This window comes from Onychomys torridus, chromosome 3 (genome assembly GCF_903995425.1).
Source record: "Onychomys torridus chromosome 3, mOncTor1.1, whole genome shotgun sequence".
NCBI lineage: Eukaryota > Metazoa > Chordata > Mammalia > Rodentia > Cricetidae > Onychomys > Onychomys torridus.
The window spans coordinates 158,260,061-158,282,680 of NC_050445.1; the positions used below are offsets into that span (position 1 = coordinate 158,260,061).

At 43.6% G+C, this 22,620-nt stretch overlaps 1 protein-coding gene across 10 annotated transcripts in view; it reads left to right on the forward strand.

The window, feature by feature from the left end:
- The window catches only part of Ppfibp1 (PPFIA binding protein 1), a 153,361-nt gene that overhangs the window by 128,592 nt on the left and 2,149 nt on the right, over positions 1–22,620 (forward strand). For 6 of the 10 annotated variants that reach the window (XM_036180858.1, XM_036180863.1, XM_036180864.1 and 3 more), the window contains 13 exons: positions 2,420–2,535; positions 3,597–3,653; positions 5,400–5,463; positions 10,179–10,350; positions 10,812–10,844; positions 12,938–13,085; positions 13,361–13,489; positions 15,013–15,163; positions 15,864–15,975; positions 16,084–16,172; positions 18,977–19,099; positions 19,590–19,715; positions 20,731–20,919. In XM_036180858.1, the coding sequence (XP_036036751.1) occupies positions 2,420–2,535; positions 3,597–3,653; positions 5,400–5,463; positions 10,179–10,350; positions 10,812–10,844; positions 12,938–13,085; positions 13,361–13,489; positions 15,013–15,163; positions 15,864–15,975; positions 16,084–16,172; positions 18,977–19,099; positions 19,590–19,715; positions 20,731–20,919 (1,509 nt within the window). The remainder of the gene's footprint in view (positions 1–2,419; positions 2,536–3,596; positions 3,654–5,399; positions 5,464–10,178; positions 10,351–10,811; positions 10,845–12,937; positions 13,086–13,360; positions 13,490–15,012; positions 15,164–15,863; positions 15,976–16,083; positions 16,173–18,976; positions 19,100–19,589; positions 19,716–20,730; positions 20,920–22,620) is intronic. The other 4 variants (XM_036180861.1, XM_036180868.1, XM_036180865.1 and 1 more) reach the window with 1 other exon arrangement.

The window sequence follows — 22,620 nt, forward strand, 5'->3', positions numbered from 1 at the left end:
GTAAAACTGGGATTGAGTGAAAGTTAAATCAAAGAGAAAACAACTAACATTGGGCACTTACATGTTAGAGAATATTGAAACAGTCATCAGTCAAGATTTTAGTTGTGAAATAAGATACAGGGGGAGGTTCCCTGCTTGTTAAATGTGGTTACATTGAGAGGAAAAAATCCCTTTGTTGTATTTTGAGACAGACTCACTTTGTCGCCCAGGTCAGCATAAAACTAGTGATCCTCCTGCCTCAGCCTTCCAAAAAAAAAACAAAAAACAAAACAAAACAAAAAAAAACCTTTGATAGCCAATAAGTGTGCTGTTTTTAGAGAGAGATTGCTTGCATATGTGGCATACACCAGATTATTCTAGAGTATTGGCTACATGAGCCTCATCTTAAAGGTTTGTTTCTTTTTATGTGTGTTTTGCTTGAATACATTTTTTGCACACTACATGCATGCATGCAGTTCCTAAAGTGGTCAGAAGAGGGCACCAGATCCCTGGAACTGGCCTTAACAGGCATTGTGACCCACCATGTTAGGAATTGAACCCAGGTTTCCTGGGAGAGCAGGCTCTTAACTGTTGAGCCATCTCCCCAGTCCTCATGAATTACAGTTTAATGATGTTTAGTTTATCATAAATGATTGCTCCAAACTGAACAAAAATGGTGTGATGAGAATTGATAGAGTTCAACCCTATTTTTAAAGAAGAGCCAGGAGGAAAAATTAAAGTTGGAACTGAAACCCTTAAAGTTTGAAAAAGAAATCAAGGAAACAAGCCAGTGTGTTAGTATATTCTTCTCATAATTAGGAGTTCAGGAAAATAGTTGAACTTCAGGAAACATAGGTAAGTGCTAAAGAGATTACCCAGCATTGATTATAAAGATTTAAACCAAAACCAAACCAGGAAAATAAAATAAAAAATAAAAAATAACTCTATTTTACAGTACTATGACTTGATATTTTATGAGCTTTTATGGTACCCTCACTCATTAATAGGCAGCACTCACAAAGCTGAGTTCATGGCTTCTTTGTGAGGCTGAGTTTGCTGCTGACGCTCACCAAGTCCATCTCACCCACTGGGCTTCGGATTCTGGGGGCTCAGAGGCAGGCATGGTTACCTGGTTGTGAAGTGTGTGGCTAAGAGGAAACTGTTCCTGAGTAGTCATGTAGATGTGTGTCCACTATGTATCTTTACCTTGTGCACTGAGGAGGTAGCAACCAAGCCAGTGTGGGTGTGCAGGATGCACACCTGTCGTTTCATAGGAGGCTGAGTTCATGGCCAGCCTAGGCTACACAGAAGACCCTGATCAAAAAGAGAGTTAGAAAAAGAGGTCCTGGATTTGAGAGAGGGGGTGGGGGAAGGCAGAGAGAATAAAGGAAGATACATGGGGGTTGGTTGGAAAGGAGTGGGAGAAATATTATGATTGTATTTTAATTTTTAAAATTATTAATAAAAGTTAGAGAGGATGCCAGGCTGTGGTGGCACATTCCTTTAATCCCAGCACTGGAGGGCGGGGGGCAGAGCCAGGCGGATCTCTGTGAGTCCGAGGCCAGCCTGGGCTACCAAATGAGTTTCAGGAAAGGCACAAAGCTACACAGAGAAACCCTGTCTCGAAAAAACAAAAACAAAAACAAAAAAAAGTTAGAGAGGAAAGAAAGTAAGAAGTGTGGCTGGGATCATAGCTCAGTAGCAAAACACTGGGTGTGTGCTTGGCCTGCAGATAGTTAAATGAGGAGACCACTGATTGGCTGACTCAGAGTTCACTGAATAATTTTTAAGTGTTTTCTTTGTGAACTCTTGATGCCAACCACACTCCATTCTCCAGTTCTTACGCATTACTGAAGACTTCAGGCCTAAGACCCAGAGATATTTGGGAAAACGGGATCTACATTCCATTGTTTGCATTGCCATTATTACACCAAGCATTTTAACTGGTAACATATTCTAGCTGATTTTAATGCATTCTTCGTCAGTTACGATAGTTGGACTTAGCTTGTTCACACACAAAAGAAAAATTAGCTAACATGATGTATGTTGTGTGTTAGACTACTAGTAAAAATAAAAATGAAAATAGTGCTTTGTTTACAGTGTGTTTGTGCTGAAGAGGACAGTCAGTGCGTTGCGCTGGCATTCCGTGGGCTTTTAACGTGATCAGAACTTGGTGCTTTTTGTGGTTTAAGGTACTTTCTTATTCAAGATATTTGCTGTCTTAGAACCAAATTAAGCCCCCCCTTTCACAGTGTTTCCTCCCATTAACAACTCATTTATATAGATGTTTGTATTCTGAAAGGATTTTAGAAATATAAAGCTAGAGTTCTAAGCATATAAGATTTGAATAGACTAATTCTGTTATGTTTTGTTACTCTGTGGCTTGTGTTTTGCTTGTTTGATTGATTTTATTTTCTTTTTACTTAATAATTTTTTACAGCTTCACACAAGCATCTTGCAAGCTTCAATCCCTTCCCTATCGCCACCATCTATGGGTGTGGAAACCTCTGAAAAGTCCAAGTTGCCTACTAAGCCTGAGACTTCATTTGAAGAGAAGTATGTTATTTATGGGCTAACATTGCGATGTAAACGTTCAGAGCAATAGAGTAGCCCAAAATAAGAGCATAACCCATTTTTACTGTTTTCATCATCAGTTTTGTAATATTAGAATAAAACGTATGAATCAGGAAGTGACAGAGAGGAGCCTGGGGAATGAGGGAATGACGTTAGAGGGCCCTGTAAGGAACTTGGGTTTTACTCTCTAGGTCACCAGTGACTGTCAGAGGTGGAAGGCAGAATAGTTACAGTTGGTCCATGAGGCTCTGTGAAGGGTGGCTGTAGAGTCCGCACAATGGGGGCGTGGTCATTTCTCAGCTGGCAAATAGATATTTTGCCAGAAAATTCTCAAAACTAATTGCCTAAATTTGAATTAGGCCTAAGAAAATGTTTAAAAATTAGAAATAGCTTTCTTTGCACTACTTCTTAAACATTTCTGTTCACTTAGACTATGCACAGACAGGCCCTATGATGGCTTGACTCGTGCTTTTCAGTTTTGATTTTCAGTGTTGCTGGGTCTCACTTTTGCTATAGTTTTGATAGGTACAGGATAGTCAGCACTGGGTCTCACTTTTGCTATAGTTTTGATAGGTACAGGATAGTCAGCACTGGGTCTCACTTTTGCTATAGTTTTGATAGGTACAGGATAGTCAGCACTGGGTCTCACTTTTGCTATAGTTTTGATTGATAGGTACAGGATAGTCAGCACTGGGTCTCACTTTTGCTATAGTTTTGATAGGTGCAGGATAGTCAGCACTGGGTCTCACTTTTGCTATAGTTTTTGATTGATAGGTACAGGATAGTCAGCACCCTTCTCAAGTTGACTTTGTTAGAGAAAGAGACTTGGCTCAGCCATAGGCTAGTGGGGTGCTGTAAGGATGACCAAAGTAGGACAAGCTAAGCTGTGTTTTGGGTAGATTAAACAAAAGGCACTTTTGACTTGACAATGATTTAAGCCTCCAATGGGCTCTTTGGGACTTCACTGTTTTAAGCCCAGGAATGTCTTGTGTAGTTTTTGATTCATGACATTAACAAATGCCTTTTTAAAAAATATATTGTAGTGATGGAAAAGCAATCTTGGGTGCTGCCGCTGAAGCCTCGCTGTGTGATGGTCTCTCGTAAGTTGTATGTTGTTGAGTGATCAAGGCTTGAAAAAGTGGGAATCTGTTATGCTCATGTTACCATTACTAACAGTGATCCATCAAGGCTGTTATACTCATATGTACATGACAGCTGGGCTGGAGGGCTGGTGTTTACAAAGAAACACTCCTTTCTCGGCATCTCATGCCTGGCGTTTGCAGATCTTTAGTGTTCCCTCATCTATTTTCGTTTGAAGGTCAGAACTTTTCATTCATTTTGTGCTGATTTGTATTTTTACTCCAGTAGAAAAGAATCCCAGAGAAGGTGACAGCTGGCAGAGCTGCTCTCTGCACTTAGAGTTTAATGAACTGGCCCCACGTGAATGTTTATCCAAGCTAAAGTCTGGATCAGATTAGGAAAGCCCAAAACAGCCTGGAACGCCTACTTTGAGAGCAGAGCTCCAATGAGATGACTCCATTTCACTGTTATCTGTCACGGTTTTTGGCAGTCGGTACTGCTGACAATTTACGTAAACGCAGAAATGCCTTTTTAAAAGTTCAGTTGCTTAGTTGTTCTAGTTATTGGAGTAAACACATTCCTTCTTTAGTCTCTTCTCTGCTTTGTCTTCCTTTTTTAACTTGTGTTGCTTAGGATCAGGCCTCAGGCCTCTCCCGTGCCAAGCACACTCTGGCACTGAAGTATACCCCCAGTCCCTCATTTTTTTCCTTTTTCCTTTTTTTTTTTTTTTTTTTTTTTTCTGGAGCTGAGGATCGAACCCAGGGCCTTGCACTTGCTAGGCAAGTGCTCTCCCACTGAGCTAAATCCCCAACCCCCAGGCCCTCATTTTTTGAAACTGGCCCCATTTTTGTGCATTTAGATTTTGAGTAATACCATCTTCAGCTGTGTATACTGAACACTAATTATGTAAAAGAAAAAGTCTCTGTGACTTACAGACCCTTCTGCCTTCCTAGGCTACCAAATGAATTATTATGGGCAATAACAAGGATTCCTCTAGTGTGGTGGTTCTCAACCTGTGGGTTGTGACCCCTTTGGGGGTGTGTGTGGAGTGACCCTTTCATAGAAGTCACCTAAGACTGTTGGGAAAACATAGATATTCACATTATGATTCATGGCAGTAACAAAATTAGAGTTATGAAGTAGCAATGAAAATAAGTCTATGGTTGGGGTCACCACAACATGAGGAACTGTATTTTTTCTCCCCTCCTTCTTTCTTTCTCATTTTTAGAGGCAGGCTGTCTTGATAGCCCAGGCTGTTCTCACACATTCAGCAGTCTTTTGGCCCTACCTAGCCTCTTGAGTACTGGAATTACAGGCGTGTCCCACAAGACCTGGCTTACTGTGCTTTGCCAGACTCAGAAAAGTTATTCCTCTTTGAAAGAAAAGTAGATTTTCATTCTTCAAGTAGAAGGGTTTGGTCTAACAGTGCACAAGTGTCTAAGAAGTTCCTAGTGTAAATGTGTAAGTGCCACTAGTCCATGGAAAACATTGACATTGCCAGGGCAGTCTTAAGTGGTTTTCCAGCTTCTGTGACATGTGTGGGACAGTTTGTGTTATTGGCGAGACAGTTAACCACTCTGCTTTTAAAAGAACTAAATGCTGCAATTTACTTAAGCACATAAGTGTTTGCTTGGATCCAGATTTTCTTTTATTACCAAGATTCAACCCCCAGACAGTTTTTAGTTTCCTTCTAAGATGATCTGCTTAGACACAGGCACCAGAGTCAACTTACTGTTGATTCTAATTATCATTGTCTCTGTTGCTAGAACCTCAAGTCTGCAAAAATCCAGCAGCCTGGGCAGCCTGAAGAAAGGAGCATCAGAGGGCATGGTGAGTTCTCTAGGGGTAGTTGTGTTTTCTTTTTCCTGCCTCCCCCCTTTTCCTTGTTACCCTGAGAAGAAAGTACTGAGGGATGGGTCTTTATTTGCACAGGGAAAAAATCATTTTAGGAAGAGCTTGTGGTTTTTCTGATGGGAATTTACTACCATAGTACAGTTAATGACAGATATTAAGAATGAATATAGAAGACCGAAAGTACATAAATGAAAGGCTGAGACAAATCAAACATTGTAGGAAATAAGTACAACTAAGATTTTGTGGTTTAGAAGTGATGTCAGTGGCCTCCTATTTATGGAAGTATATATGGCAACGGATGTATAAAGGATTTTACAGTAGCTTTCCTTAAATGCCATTGTTTTTGAACAGGAAAAGGAATCTATCCAGAAGCCTTCAGAGGTAATTTTTATATCTGAATCAAAGTATAAAAATCTTTTAAATTTTATGACATGTAAATTGAGTAAATGTCCCTAATCCAGGAGACCAAGGCTGTCAGAGCCTCCAAAGCATATGCTAGGTGCAGAAAGCCAGCTGGTAAGGTCATGTGCACACGCCTGTGTCTCAGGGAGGAGTGCGGCGTGAGTGTGTGCAGAGAAGGCTGCGGAGCGGTGGAGTGTGCAGCGTGAGTGTGCGGAGAAGCCTGCGGAGCGGTGGAGTGTGCAGCGTGAGTGTGTGCAGAGAAGGCTGTGGAGCGGTGGAGTGTGCAGCGTGAGTGTGTGCAGAGAAGGCTGCGCAGCGGTGGAGTGTGCAGCGTGAGTGTGTGCGGAGAAGGCTGCGCAGCGGTGGAGTGTGCAGCGTGAGTGTGTGCAGAGAAGGCTGTGGAGCGGTGGAGTGTGCAGCGTGAGTGTGTGCAGAGAAGGCTGCGGAGCGGTGGAGTGTGCAGCGTGAGTGTGCAGAGAAGGCTGTGGAGCGGTGGAGTGGTGCAGCGTGAGTGTGTGCAGAGAAGGCTGTGGAGCGGTGGAGTGGTGCAGCGTGAGTGTGTGCAGAGAAGGCTGCGCAGCGGTGGAGTGTGCAGCGTGAGTTGTGCGGAGAAGGCTGTGGAGCGGTGGAGTGTGCAGCGTGAGTGTGTGCAGAGAAGGCTGCGGAGCGGTGGAGTGTGCAGCGTGAGTGTGCGGAGAAGGCTGTGGAGCGGTGGAGTGTGCAGCGTGAGTGTGTGCGGAGAAGGCTGCGGAGCGGTGGAGTGTGCAGCGTGAGTGTGCAGAGAAGGCTGTGGAGCGGTGGAGTGTGCAGCGTGAGTGTGTGCGGAGAAGGCTGCGGAGCGGTGGAGTGTGCAGCGTGAGTGTGCGGAGAAGGCTGCGGAGCGGTGGAGTGTGCAGCGTGAGTGTGTGCGGAGAAGGCTGTGGAGCGGTGGAGTGTGCAGCGTGAGTGTGCGGAGAAGGCTGTGGAGCGGTGGAGTGTGCAGCGTGAGTGTGTGCAGAGAAGGCTGTGGAGCGGTGGAGTGTGCAGTGTGAGTGTCTACAGAGAAGGCTGTGGAGCGGTGGAGTGTGCAGCGTGAGTGTGCAGAGAAGGCTGCGGAGCGGTGGCGTGTGCAGCGTGAGTGTCTACAGAGAAGGCTGCGGAGCGGTGGCGTGTGCAGTGTGAGTGTCTACAGAGAAGGCTGTGGAGCGGTGGAGTGTGCAGCGTGAGTGTGCGGAGAAGGCTGTGGAGCGGTGGAGTGTGCAGCGTGAGTGTGCAGAGAAGGCTGCGGAGCGGTGGCGTGTGCAGCGTGAGTGTGCAGAGAAGGCTGCGGAGGGGTGGCGTGTGCAGCGTGAGTGTGCAGAGAAGGCTGCGGAGCGGTGGCGTATGCAGCGTGAGTGTGCGGAGAAGGCTGCGGAGGGGTGGCTGTAGGGAAGAGAGTGGAATAAGGAGGTGCCAAGGGGCTTTGGCTGTAGGATGGTGGCAATGTTTTTTAACTAGATGGGGTGGGAATGATTCAGAGAAGTGCTAAATGCCACTGAGTTATTTACTTTAAAAGTTAATTTTAGCCAGGAGGTGGTGGTGTAAGACTTTAATCTCAGCACTAGAGAGGCAGAGGCAGAAGGACCTCTGAGTTTGAGTTCCAGGACAGCCAGGGGTACACAGAGAAACCATGTCTCAAAAAACAAACAATAACAGCAATAACAAAAACGTTAATTTTGAGGGCTGGAGAGATGGCTCAGTGGTTAAGAGCACTGACTGCTTCTCCAGAGGACCTGAGTTCAATTCCCAGCACCCACATGGCTGTTTACAACCCTCTATAATTGTAGTCCCATGGGATTCAGTGCCCTCTTCTGGTGTGCAGATGTACATGCAGACAAAACACCCGTATACATAACATAAATACATAAATCTTTTTTTAAGTTAATTTTGAGTTAGGCATGGTGATACACATTTATATTCCAAGCACTTGGGAGGCAAAGGCAGGTGGATCTCTGTAAGTTTGAGGCCAGCCTGGTCTACAGAGCAAGACTCTGTCTGAAAAAAAGAAGTTAATTTTGAGATCTGAACCCAGCACCTAGCTCACAAACTGCTAGGGACCCAACCCCCTTTTCTGTTCTATACACACACACACACACACCACAGAAAGTCACCCAAGTCCATGTCCATACTCTGCAGCACACTGGTCACCTCTCCTCCTGTGGTACCGCATATGATCCACTTCCGCTTTCTCCTCCTGATTCCCATCCAAGCCAGGGCTCCACACCAGTGGGCTTTCAACTTGGTGGTTGAAAGAGTCCACTCCTGGCATTAGAGGGTGGGACAATTGTGTAGAAATATGGAAGGGATGTAATGTATGAGAGGAGAATAAAAGTTTAAAAAAAAATACGAAGAGCCAGATGGTGGTGGCACACACTTTTAATCCCAGCACTCGGGAGGCAGAGCCTGGCTGATCTCAGTGAGTTCAAGGCCAGCCTGGTCTACACAGTGAGATCCAGGACAGGCACCAGAACTACACAGAGAAACCCTGTCTCAAAAAACTAAAAAAAAAAAAAACAAAAAACAAAAAACAGAACCACAAACTTAACAGAACTTCTAAGAAATAGGGGTGGGACATTGCTTGAGAACATGATAATGAAGGGGCTCAAGTGATGTGTAAAACTTAGGTTATTCTGGGGGCTGGAGAGACAGCTCAGTGGTAAAGTGCAAACTCTGCAAGCAGGAGGACTGAGTTCAGATCCCAGTAACTACATAAGATGCTGGGTATGGAAGCACATGCCTGTCCTCCCACTGCCGGGAGATCTTGGGGACAGGAGGATCCCTGGGACTTGCCAGCCAGTCTAGTCAGCCAGTGGGCTCCAGGTTGAGTGAGAGACTGTCTCAAAAAATACAGTGAAGAGAAATAGAAGACACCCCCATATGCACACATGAACACATGTACCTGACATACATACATTATTATTTATATATGGACATGCAAAGCCTACATATAGAACAAGTGCAGGCCACTATGTTATGGTCTCAGACTAGTTCCCAGGCTGCCCCTGACTAGGGTGTAAGTATTGGTTAGTCATAAAATGAATGTTTCAGTTAAAAAAAAAGTTAATTTTGGGCCATTGAGATGGTTCCAGGGGTGAAGACATTTGCCATCAAGCCCGATAGCTTAGCTTAAACCCCCAGGGTATTCGGGTAGAAGGTGAGAATAACTCCCACAAGTCATGCACTGACCTCTACACACATGTGTTGTGGCAACGCACCCCTCTACATGCACATAGGCACACATACACATAAGTAAATAAATATTTTTTAAAATTTCACCTCCATCTCTTATTAGAAAACGAACCTGTGATGTTAGAGCCATGTGCTGTGGTCATCTTTGTGACCACAGCTGCCTTCCCCAGGCCCTGCAAAAAGCCTTTCGATTACCAGCTGGCCAGTTCCAGTCCTGACTGTCCTTAGAGATGGAACTGGCCAAAACCAGTCAGTGGACACAACTGTCAACTCAGGTCCTTTTCAGCTCTTTGTTCAGTAAATGATGGACTTGTCAGTGTTAAGAGTCAGGTGTTAGTTATCTACAGATAATGGCTGTATTGTGCATGTAGACTCTGAGTTAGTGTAGTCAGCCATCCTTTGACCTTTCAGCAGCTCTATAAAAGAAAAGCAGAAAGCAGGTGTTAGAAAAGAAATGCAACCTCTCTCAGTGATACTAAGCTGAGAAATGTTCTTTATGAGCTTAATGACTGACGCAAAGTTGGAATGAGAAGAATGTACGATAACTGAGTAGGATCTCCTCGTTGTGTTTGAAAGTATGTGCACTGCCTGCTTTGTGGACTTGCCTTAGGCTTCTGTCACTCTAGTGATGATTTAGGGATGTAAACCCTCTTATAGGTCTGCGTCATACTTGCATACTGGGTATGGACATCTTCACTGCCTGCTTTGTGGACTTGCCTTAGGCATCTGCCGCTCTAGTGGTGATTTAGGGATGTAAACCCTTGTATAGGTCTGCATCATACTTGCATCCTGGGTATGGATGTCTTCACTGCATGTCTTGGAGGAATGAGGCAGATGGATTTAATTGTTTTTTTAAAGCTGTCTTAAATATTTAAAGTGACAAATGTATTGATTGTAGATGAAGTTAGGCATGTTTACTGTGTTGCTGTTTATTGCTTAGGCTTCCTTAATGTGTCACTTGGCATTGGGCTTAGTGTGTTCCTTCAGTGGTCTGTCCAGTGATGTGGCATTGATTTGATCCCAGCCTCCGGTCCTAAGGATTATGCATCCTAACACTCAGTTACCTCCTTATCACCCTTCAGGATAAAGCTCCAAATGACAGCCGCACATTTGGGACCCTGCCTCCCAAGGTTCCTGGACATGACGCCTCCGTGGATGACAACCCCTTTGGCACTCGAAAAGCCAGGTCCTCCTTTGGCCGAGGCTTTTTTAAAATCAAAAGTAACAAGAGGACAGCAAGTGCACCAAACCTTGGTATGTGTGGCAAGGATACCTTGGTCCTGACCTTCCAGATGGAGGGGAAGGCTTGGTTCCACCCATCTTTTGTTCATCTGTGGATACAATTCTTTCTCAGAAAGGAAGGTGAATGCCTTGGGGGAGGGTGGAGGGATGTTAGCAAAAATGCTTCCATGGATTTAATTTTCAGTGTGAAGTCAGCTCTTACCCCATTCTGTCCAGTGATATAAATAGCAAAATGGAATCATCCTACCCCTGTGGTAGTCTGTAACTTTGTTTAGACAGTTTCCCCTCTGTGGTGGTGGGATGAATGAGTCCCCATGGATGACACTGTACAGTTTGTATAGTCTTAGTGCATGCATGCATTCTTCCTACGGGCATTGGCCTTGGAGAGAGGAGTCTGATCTGTTTCATTTTGTCATCCCTGTGTTCTCTCCATTGGGCTGCATGTGTTGTGTGCGTTGTTGGGATACCTGAAGACCGTAAGCGAAGTGCCAGTGCACCCACCTTAGGTATCGTACCCCTGCATGCCAGCCTTCACCAGTGCCGCATTCCAAGCCATCTAATCCCCACTCTTGGCCTATGTGATCTCTACCAAGCAAGCTGGCTGCAATCAGAAAATATAGTCTGTTCCAGAATATTCCTTCATGTTTGGCTAAAACAGACTCCACGGAGACTTTGCTTCTGAGCCTACATGCTGTTTTAACCAGTGCTATTTGATACCTTTTAAGTAGCTCTGAGAGGCCCTAGAAATGCCCAGCAGCCTGCAAGGTACAGGGCTGGAATGAGCTGGCATGATACATCCCAGCTCCCCACATCCATGACTGAACCGTCACCCACCAATTTTCCTTCCTCCTCCATGAGTTCATTTTCCCAACTTCCCCCAAAAACATCTGCTGCCATGCAGGAGCTGACTTACTGCTCTTAGAGGAACATTCCAGAGATTTTATTACTTTGGTGTTGGGGATATTTAGTGATGACAGAGGTGACTTCACATAGTATCTGAGGAGTCTCCATCAGAGTGCTTTTAAGAGAAGTTCATTCTGTTTACCTGTGGGAAATAGTGTGAAGAAAGTCTCCCAAATAAACAAACAAACAAATAAATGAAGTATGATGCTTTTTAAATGAGTTGGGCTAGGAACATTTTCAGGGTACCCATACCACTGTGGCTGTGGAGTGAGAGTGGATAGAGCCCCCTAGGTTTCCCTGAGGCTGTCACCTTGTATATATAACCAATTGTTGACACGTGTCCTTGCAGAGTGATGTCCTTCTCTTTGGAGCCTGAAGTGTTTACAGCGGGCGCTGGCTATGCAGCCCAAGCTCTTCTGGTTGGACAGCTACGTTCTGCTACTCCTGTGTCTTTCTAGGACAGTAGCCAATGCTTGTAGGCCAGTGCTGCTTATTGTAACCTGTAATCACAGCTCTGCTTCATAGAAAATTCAACTCCTGCAACTTCTGCAAACCCCTCTGAGACCTTTTCCTCATTTGTTTGAACAAGTGTTATCTTCCTTTATAAATGTGAAATTTGACATTTTGGACCACAGCAGCCCTGTCTTTGTTTGTGGCTGTCCTTCAGGAATGTACAGTTGGGAGAGCTTATATCATGCATGTGTGGGTCTGCAGTGGCAAGTGTGGTATGGCTGTTTCAAAGCCAAGTCAAGAAAGACTGATTTTATATCCAAGGAAAACCTCACATTGTTCTCTCAGTAGCCATAGGCTAGAGTTTTGCCTCCTTGAGACAGGGTCTCAGCTGCTGCCTGGTCTGGCGTTGGCCTCCTGAGTGCTGGTATTTAATGGATGTGCACCACCATATTGGTGATTCATTTATTGAAAAAGAATTGCTCATCCTCTGTAACTGATGTGATCTAAATGGCAAAGGAGAAGGAGTGTTAAGAAGAAAATGACATAGAATTTGAATTCAGTATCAAATAAAATTTGAGAGAAGACTTTCAGGGAAACTAGAGGGTTTGATAAATCCCATGTGTCCTTGACACATTAAATTGTGACTCTGCATAGTCTGTGAGTATGGGGCTGGTGAGTGAGGTTAGGTTTAGAGGTTGTAGTGCCATCTGTCTATGAAAATCAAGCCATCCTTCAGTGCTGAACTTAGAACAGGGGAGCTCACTGAGAGCCTGGAGAGGCCACCAAGCAGAGTCTTGGTGTAAAATGCAGGAAGGATAGAAGATGACAGGAAAGGGGGTGGTGACCTTGGAGACTGTAGAGGCTAGCTGGACCAACACTAGGTTAGGCATAAGCTCATCACGAACTCTATCATCAAGAATGTAACAGTTCTGAGACATTTTGTTTAAAGAGTCCCTCATTGTAGCCCACATTTATCTCTCAATCAGTTCTCTTGTGTCAGCCTCCAGGTGGTGGTGTGGCTGTGCCACACATTTTTAATCTCAAAGGGTTGATTGTAAGCTTAATTAACTTTATGCAGGAGAGTAGGCTGTAGAGAACATACACTTACATGCATTTTCATACTTAAGGGCACTCTTTGTAAATCACTGGTTTATAGACCCAAAGAAGAATTCTTAAGGGGCTAAAACCAAGAAGGTTAATATTTAGTTATATTCATATGGTCTTTATTCTATCCTTGGGACAGCTGAGACAGAAAAGGAGACAGCTGAGCACCTAGATTTGGCTGGTACATCGCAGCCAAAAGGTTCACAGGGGACCAGTCCTTTCCAGATGTCTCCACCATCTCCAGATTCCAAAAAGAAGTCCAGAGGCATCATGAGACTCTTTGGGAAGTAAGTGGAAGGAAGGGCAGGTGGAGTACTTGACTCCTGTGTTGCTCAGTGCAAGGGATAAGGGAGGATTGGCTGGCAGTGGGTACTGAATCCTAAGGCTTCGTGGGAGGAAGACTGATTTGGGATTCATTAACTCATTGGGCCTTGGCTAACATTTAAATTTGAATACCTGGGCTAATGACATACAAAACAAACAAACAACAAAAAAACACTATGATAAACCATCAAAGCAGGCCTCCTCAGGTCTAACATGACCATGTATGGTGTGTCTTCAGACTCAGGAGAAGCCAGTCGACGACATTCAACCCAGATGATATGTCCGAACCTGAATTCAAAAGAGGAGGGACAAGGGCAACTGCAGGTCCCAGGCTTGGTTGGTCTCGAGACTTAGGGCAGTCCAACAGGTAAGGACACCTGTGGGGTCACTACTGCCAGTGTCCCGGCTTACTGCTGTGTCTGGTAGGAGTGGTACGTCAGTGGCTGATGACAACTATGCTGGTGAGAGCTGTGTGAGTATGTGAGGTGTCAGGAACATGTACGCTTCAGTGGTTCTTGGGCTTAATGTTTAATGTGGGGAGCCCCTGGAAGCATAGTCTTCTAAAGATGGTGCAGCCTAGTGGTTAGGAGCTGTGCCTAAGGGCTAGGCTTATGGCTTAGTAGCAGAGACCCTGTCAGCATACATGGGGTCCTGGGTTCCAACCTCAGAACTAAGAGGTGGGAATGGGGGGGGGGTGGGGTGGTAAAAATTGTGTTCTGGAGTCCAACCTCTTGGACTTGCTCTCTGGCCTCATTGGCCACCAGCCAAGTGACCTTGATCTATGGCTTCCACATTCTGCACCTATCCCAAGGTGAGGATTGAGTTGATATGGGTCAAGTGTCTGTCAAATAACAACTGATCAATAAATAACATTAGCCATTGGCGCAGTCTTTGAAAGTACTAAAGACACATTCTATCAGAATTCCTGGGCTTATCAAGACCATACATTGTTCTACCAAATAAGCAAATAAATGCCTCCTTACACTGGTTGGGGGAAAAGGCTGTATAATGTTTCATCATTAGGACTCCAAGAGCTCCTTGTGCTTTGTTGCCGCCTAGAACCAGTTGGGAACCAACTATACTGACCTTCTGAGCATAAGAGGGTGCGGTTGGCAAACATCAAGGTGCTGATGCTGAGCCTTTTAAAAGAATAATCAGCTGGAAACAGACACTCCTACACAGGTGGAACCCTGGACACAGGTTTCATCAAGAAGATCCCTTTGACCTTCAGATAATAGATGTTCTCATTTGCCATATGTTCTCAAGCACAATAAAGAACTCCCTTGTGCTATTTAAAACAAAACAAAACATTTTGTCATTGCATATTGGAGTGTGTGCATACACACACACAAACACACACACACACACACACACACACACACTATAAATGTATTTTTTAATTTAGCTATGTCACCCTCATAATTTTTGTCTTTCAAGCTATAAAACTGTGTAAGTAAAAAAAAAAATACAAACTTTACTTGGAGAGTCACTTCCTGTACTTAGCAGGAGTATATTATATTATCTTCTCGGTGATCTCTACCAGAGAGAAACCATAATTCTGCCAGAGTGGATTCATATTAGACTTGGATTTCTCTCTGCCAAGTGGAGTGCTTTCCTTTGGGAGTGCTCTTTGGATAGCATCGTTTGAACCTGACTTAGATGGCTGGTCTTGCTGTTTCTATAGAGCAAATTCTTAGCAGCTCTCATTGATCCTTTTGTAGTTCCCTTTGAATTGAAAACAGGGATTTTAGAAGGTAATTTACCAATCTTGTACAGAAAATTAGGTTTTTCTTGGTTAAATGTGAATTTCCATATGAATTGTAAACAGTTGCTTAGGATGGACTATTAAGCCTCAAGACTGGCTCAGGGTTGTTGCGTATTTTCCCACAGTGATCTGGATATGCCATTTGCCAAATGGACCAAGGAGCAAGTGTGCAGTTGGCTAGCAGAACAAGGCTTGGGGTCCTACCTGAGTTCTGGCAAGCACTGGATTATATCTGGCCAGACACTTCTGCAGGCTTCTCAACAAGACCTCGAGAAGGTAGCTGCTTCTGTTTTGTTTGTACATACGAAGAAGGCAATGTGGATGTAGTTGGGGATCTAACTCAGTGGTACAGTGCTTGACTGGCATGTGTGAAACCCAAGGTCCAATCCTCAGCAACACCCACCCCCATCCCCTGCCAGAATATGAGTCCTTAACTATTCTAAAACAAAGCAGTGTGAGTGGAACCTGTATTACTACTCTTGAAAAAGTATTAGCTTATGTAATTATATAGCTGTTATATAAAGAATAGACCTCATATCATGAAGAGAGCTCATATGTCTCAGTCATTTTGTAAACTACATTGACTAATCTTTTCAATGTAATATATGCAACTTAATTTTATTTCACAAAAGAATATTCTGTATTTTATGTTGTAATTATAAAACATTGTACACAAAATAGAAGTAAAATCCCCATTACTCATTCAACATTTTCTTTTTTACAAATAAAATAAATTCCTAGGCAATATCTAACATTCTACTCAGCCCATTGTGGTAGACTTGGGCCTTTTCTTCAGCAATGTTGTATTGGTTCATACTATAATTTAATGTAGAATAGGTTTATTAGCCTGAGGTAGTATTTTAACTTAATACAGAGCTGTTCTTGAAGTACTGCTTCATTGTGGGGGATTCTGCATTCTTTGCTGGTGGGTCCAGCACTGATGGGTAGAATTCTAAGGTTCTGTTTATTGTTTCAGGAACTTGGCATCAAGCATTCACTGCATCGCAAGAAGCTCCAGCTGGCCCTGCAGGCCCTGGGATCTGAAGAAGAGACAAACTATGGAAAGCTGGACTTCAACTGGGTCACTAGTAAGAGACTCTTATGGGTGAAGAAGAATAAATATTGTCGTGTTTTCTCCTTGATCACAGATATAGGCATTTTGTAGCATGGTAATGACACTGGCTTTTCTCCTTTAGGATGGCTGGATGATATTGGCCTTCCTCAGTACAAGACCCAGTTTGATGAAGGACGGGTGGATGGTCGGATGCTGCATTACATGACTGTGGTAAGTGGCTCTCTATTTTAGGTGTTTTCCCGAGAAGTTGATGTTGTAGGATTTGGCAATTGGCACAGCTATGAGATAGTTTGAAACCCAATTTAAGCCAGCAAAACTAAATTTAGCCTAAGCTATTTACAGGTTTGATATAGTCAATAAATTCTGAAGTGCACATTGTGAATGTTTGCATGTTGTGGTATGTGAATCATATCTCAGAGAGAGAAGTGAAGTCCTGGTCATTTCTGCATTACCCTTTGTCCTGGTATCCACAGAACTGGCCTCCTCCTTTGCCTTCCTTTGCATAACTGTTCCCTGAAACGCTTCTCACTTCACATCAGTCCCATGAGGCGAGAATTACTGGGGTGAAGGAGAGGAGGGGAGGTCTTTACACAGCTTCCTTCTTGTTGGATATTTCTAGTCTTCCAGCTAGTGTATAGAAAGTGTATAGAAAGACCATTCTCTACTTAGAGCAGTGGAGAGATGGATTCCAGAACCTTGTTCTAGATTCCATTACCCTAAGTGGTAGGGTGTCAGATAGAATTTAAACCCAGGCTGGTTCAGGGTCCTTCTCTTAATAGCTCACTGTTCCACTGTGACAAGTAGAGTGACATTTGACTTGCCTCTGTCCATGCCCATGGGATGGGATGGGTCAGATGTTCCATGGAATTTGAGCAACTTCATACTTAAAAACCACAGGAGGCATGTGGAAGGTGTGATCTGTGAGTCCCAAGTCAGAAGTTCCTCTTAGAATATGGTTCCCTGCATTGGCTCCAGGGACAGAAAAAGGATCTGGGTGGGAAACTGGCAAAAATCAGGAAGTAAAAGGCCAATCTGGGAGCCAGTGAGATGTCTGGCAGTCAAAGTGCTTGCTATGTTAGCTGGATGACCCGAGTCCTGTCCCTGTGACCCATGGAAACCCTGTGACCCATGGAAACCCTGTGACCCATGGAAAGGTGGACAGCGAGAACTGGCTCTGCAAAGCTGTCCTCTGGTCTCCATGTGTGTGCTTGAGTCCCTCCATACATGCCATGTACATGCACTAGTGATAATAACAAATAAGCCCTAAAATTAGCAAAAGCTGAATGAAACCTGTACTTTGTTGTATCTTTGTTAGTTTCTTAATTTTGATGTGTGCATACTTTCATAAAATGTGACTATCAGGAGAAACTATAAAATGTACATAGGACTCTACACTATCTAGAAATCGTTGTTTAAGTCTAAAATTATTTTAAAATATTTATTTATTTGTTTTTTTATTTGTATTTTTTTTTTTTTTTGGAATGAGATCTCACTGTGTAGCTTCTGGCTGTCTTGGAACTCACAGAGATCTGCCTGCCTCTGTCTTCTGAGTGCTGGGATTACAGGCATGCACTACAACATCCAGACTTAAAAGGGTTTTTTTGTTTGTTTGTTTTCTTTTGTTTTGTTTTATAAGATTTTATTTATTATGTATACAGTGTTCTGTGAGTATGCCTGCACACCAGAAGAGGTCACCAGATATCCTTACAGATGGTTTGTGAGCCACCATGTGGTTGCTGGGAATTGAACTCAGGACCTCTGGAAGAGCAATCAGTGCTCTTAACCGCTGAGCCATCTCTCCAGCTCGTTAAAAAAGGTTTTATATGAAAGCAATCCTTATAAAAATTCTTCAGACATATTTTCAGAGGTATACATTTAGATATTTCCTAATTTGATAGACTTTAGTTAAATGAAAGTAGCGTATACTTGAAATGTTTGGAATGAGTTTCACAATTTTAGATTAAAATGTTAAATGCTTTTCTAATTTATCATAAGACACTAACTTTAATAAATTAATCCTACAAAAATTTAGGAAATAATTTTTGCTCAGTAGCCTCAAGGATAAACCACTAACTTTTAATTTTTACCCTTAAAACCATTTTTATGGTAAGTTAATTTCTTTGACTTTTTTTTTTTTTTTCACAAGAAATGTGTTATCAGTAAGATATGCTGTGTGCCTACGAGGGCAGCCCTCTGCTTATTCTCTGGGTGTGTTTAGAAGATTTATCTTGGCACTGCCCTGAAAGCACCTACTGCTGAAATAATTTGTTTAGGTGTGTTGGGCATGTTTAAAATTGCTCTTCAGAGCCCCAGACTGCCCAAAGTGTTTCCTTGAAGAAGTTGATTGGTAATGTGTTGAAACTTAAAAGTCTTAATTTCTTTTCTCTTTTGCTATTACCCAAACCCTTGCACTGAGGGGCATGATTTTTCCAACAGTCACCATGTCTGCTATGTGAAGCACATAACTCAGACCGGGAACTTTGCAGGCCAGGAAGCTTGATCTTAAGTGAACATTCTGGCTCAGTGGTCTGTGGAGAGAAAGGGAAGGCTGTGTGGCTGCTGACCTTCAGGTCAGGAGTGTCTGCTGTGCTTGCAGAGCGGGTTCTGCGGACTAAGGAGGAAGCAGGATTCCTCGAGGCCCAGCACCGCAGCTCCCAATCTCAGCTGCTCTTGAAGTGGAGGCAGGGGGATCTTGAGTTGAAGCTAGCCTGGCTGCAAAGAGACTGCCCCTCCCTGCCCCTAATAAATGGCAGGTTATCTTTGGTAGTGACCATTGGTTGCTTTTCAGAGCCCTGGTATGACACTGTCCTATCAGAGCATCAGCAAGAGTGAGAAAGAGGTAGCAGATTTGGGGGAAAATAGGAATTTGAGGTTCTAGGGAGGGATTTGTGAAGAACAGCAAAGAGGTTCTGTTACTAAATGAAACCTGAAATCACAAACAGTCTGGGATTCCCCAGGGAGCCCCAGCCCCTGTTGTGGGCCAGCACAGTGAACTCCTCATTTCTCCCCTGCAGGATGACCTACTGTCCCTCAAGGTTGTGAGTGTGCTGCACCACCTCAGTATCAAAAGGGCCATCCAAGTCCTGAGGATCAACAACTTTGAGCCAAACTGCCTTCGGAGGCGGCCATCTGACGAGGTAGCAGCGTTTCAGACAGAAGTTTGTACACAGGAACTTGACAATCCGTGTGTGTAAACTCTTTCTCCTGGAACCTGCAGAGAGCTGGTTTCCCAGATCCTGACTCCCTGACTTCATGGGCTTTGCTTTCTTGTGTCCCTCCCTGTTACCCCATGGAGGCTCCACTGTCGCTAAAGCCACAGGTTGTCTCTCTGCTTCCTCCTGTTCATGGCTGTACATTTTATTGCCGCCTCAGTCCACAGAGTAAAGTGACACTGTAGATATTTCCTTTACCCTGTCTTACTACTGCATAAAAAAGCTTGAATCTGTGGTATAAGTTCTTTCAAAGAGCAGTCAAATTAGCAAACACTTGTTCTGCCTTTTCTTTGAATAGTTCATGGGACACTAGATAGTATGCTTTCCAGACCAGACCTGTTAGACTTCATGTGTAGGTTTAGTATCTCAGTCCTGCCATTAGCATCTGAAGTATAATATGTGTTTGTTTTCACAGAACGGCATCACCCCATCTGAGGTTCAGCAGTGGACCAATCATCGCGTGATGGAGTGGCTACGCTCCGTGGACTTGGCAGAATATGCCCCCAATCTCAGAGGCAGTGGTGTCCATGGAGGGCTCATGGTAAAGCTCTCTTCAATTTGAAATTGACTGCTTGCTTAGTTTCCTATAGTCCAAAGGGTGAGCAGTCTTGATCTGAAATCTGCATTGCTTTAAAACCTGTGACTTTGGTGTTTCCACATCACAAGTGAAAAATTCTACGTGGTAGACCAGGTCTTGTGTACGAGAGAATGGCATCAAGTTGTCATGAGGCTGTGCATATACAAAGCATAAGTAAATCTGTGTTGTCATTTGGTCCTACCCCCAAGAGAAATCATCACTTCATGCTGATATTCCAGAATCTAAAGGCTGGTTCCAACATTGTGGGAAGGGACACTCATCCTGCAGCAGTTGTTTGTATTGGTCCTGAGGTGCCTGGTCCAGGCCCTTCCGTGTTTACGCTGGATCTCTCTTGCAGAGCATCGTTAGTGTCTCTCTGAACTAGGTTCATTTCTTTTCGCCGCTCTTTAGTATTGAATAACATCCAGCAGCCATCTCTCCTATGATCGTAGTTTTTAAACTCCTATACAGATACAGGCTGTATTTCTGCACATCAGTGTTCCATGGGTGGTTTTTTAGAGGTGGCAGCAGCATTCCGGACAGAAAGACTGCTGCTGCTGCTGCTGCTGCTGCTGCTGCTGCTGCTGCTGCTGCTGCTGCTGCATCATCCCCTGAAGCCTGGGCTACACCACCAGTTTGCCCACTAACTCAGGCATGATGAATCCAGGCTGGAGAGGCAGCTCAGAGCACTGACTGCTTTTGCAGAGGACCTGGGTTCAGTTCCCAGCACCCACATGGTGGCCAGTGGCCATTTGTGACCCCTGTTCCAGAGGATCTGACACCTTCTTCTGACCTCTGGGCACTGTACACATGTTGTATTCATACATACATGTAGGCAAATGCTTTTACACATAAAAAAAAATCTAAAAAAAGAATCAAAGTCCATGCCCTCAGCTGTACTTTTGCAAACCATAAAGTACTTCCACTACAACTATGTATGACCTGTGGTACCTTTTACCAATCGCAGTTTTTCTTACAGGTTCTTGAGCCTCGTTTTAATGTGGAAACTATGGCTCAGCTATTGAACATTCCACCAAATAAAACCTTATTGCGTAGACATTTGGCCACCCATTTCAACCTTCTGATTGGTGCTGAGGCCCAGCACCAGAAGCGAGATGCCATGGAGTTACCAGATTATGTACTGCTAACAGCTACTGCCAAAGTGAAGGTTGGTTCGAGTTTGTGGCATTTAATCATTGCGTGATGTTTGCAAAGGCTCCATTATTCCATTTCTTAAGATTTACTCAGTTTTATTAATGAGTTTAAAAGTCTATATACACATTTATGAATTTCAAGAGCAATTAAAGGACTGCATGTTTGAAATTTTCTGCTGAAGTCATTTATATTATTAGAGTTAAAGACGATGTTGGCTTCTGTTGTCAGTGTATTACCAAACCTCAGGACTGTGACTTGGGCCCAATTTACCATTGCAATGGTTTTGCTTTCCTGTTGGTAAATAAGGATAAGAGGGGGACTTTGGGTAGGAATAACGGAGTGGTGAACACATGCCTGGCAGGTATGAGGCCTGGATTGGTCTCCAGTGCTGCTAATAAGTAAATGACCAATAGAAAGGTTTCTTCTTGCACATGTTAGGACGGCTTCTCCTTGCATGTATTAGGAAGGTTTCTCCTTGTACATATTAGGGCAGTTTCTCTTTGCACATATTAGGATGGTTTATCCTTGCACATATTGGGACAGTTTCTACATGTACAACTTAGGAAGGTTTCTCCTTACACATACTGGGAAGATTTCTCCTTGCACATATTAGGGCAGTTTCTCTATGCACATATTAGGATGGTTTCTTCTCTATGCACATATTAAGAAGGTTTCTTCTTACACATATTAGGAAGCTTTTTCCTTACACATATTCAGCTTGTTTGGTTTATAAGTTAGAAAAATCTTAAGGACAGAGCCAAAACCAGGGATTGTTATACCTGCCTGTCATCATACAAGAGGCTGAGGCAGGAGGATTGCAAATCCAAGGTTGGTCTGAGCTATGCATAAAGACCCTGGGGTGTTTTTTATGTACCAGGGTGTGTGGGTTGTAGAATATTACTTTTTCTTCTTTTGAGTTATTCGTACATTAACTTGTCTGTTTGTGTTTCTACATCCTTAATGTGAAAACAACTTATGTTTCTCCCAGAAACATATGCTAAGCTCTCTTTGTTTGTTTTTACCTTGTCTGCTTTGGGATTCCTTTCTCCTTGGGGTCTGTGTAGTGACTAAGATGAAGTTTCTCTGCCAAAGATCAGTAGACACTTCCTCTCCAAGAGTGTGAATTCCTTTACCACACACCAGTCCTACTATGAAGCAGAATAGGCAAACGAAATAGTCACAGCTTTATTATCTGCCATCCCTTCCTCCCTCTTCCTTCCCTCTTCATCATCCAACTTGGGATTGAACCTAGGGTCTTAATCATATTGGGCAAGTGCTCTACCATGACGTTCATACCCCAGTCTGCCCCCTCCTTTTTATTTTTTTTTTGTTTTAATTTTGAGTCAGGCTCTTATTAAGTTGCCCAGGCAAGCATGAAGCCTGTGATTCTCCTGCCTCAGCTTCCAAGTAGCTGTGACTGCTGGCAGGCCTATGCCACTAGACCAGTTAGGGCCACTGTCTTTTACTGATCTTAGATTAAATAGCCTTGCAAAATTTGACTCATCCCTGAAAGGCAGTCTATTGTGTGAAGTCCTGTCTAATCCAAACAAAGGATTCTGACATATCCAGCCTGTGGCATGTAACAGTGAGATGCACCTTTTGAGAGTTATACCAAGATCATTTATGTGTTGCTTGTGTTTCCAGGATACTTCTGGGTTTCTTGTGATAATTTGATCATCCAAATTGCTTCCTTTGTGAGATGAAGTAAATAATT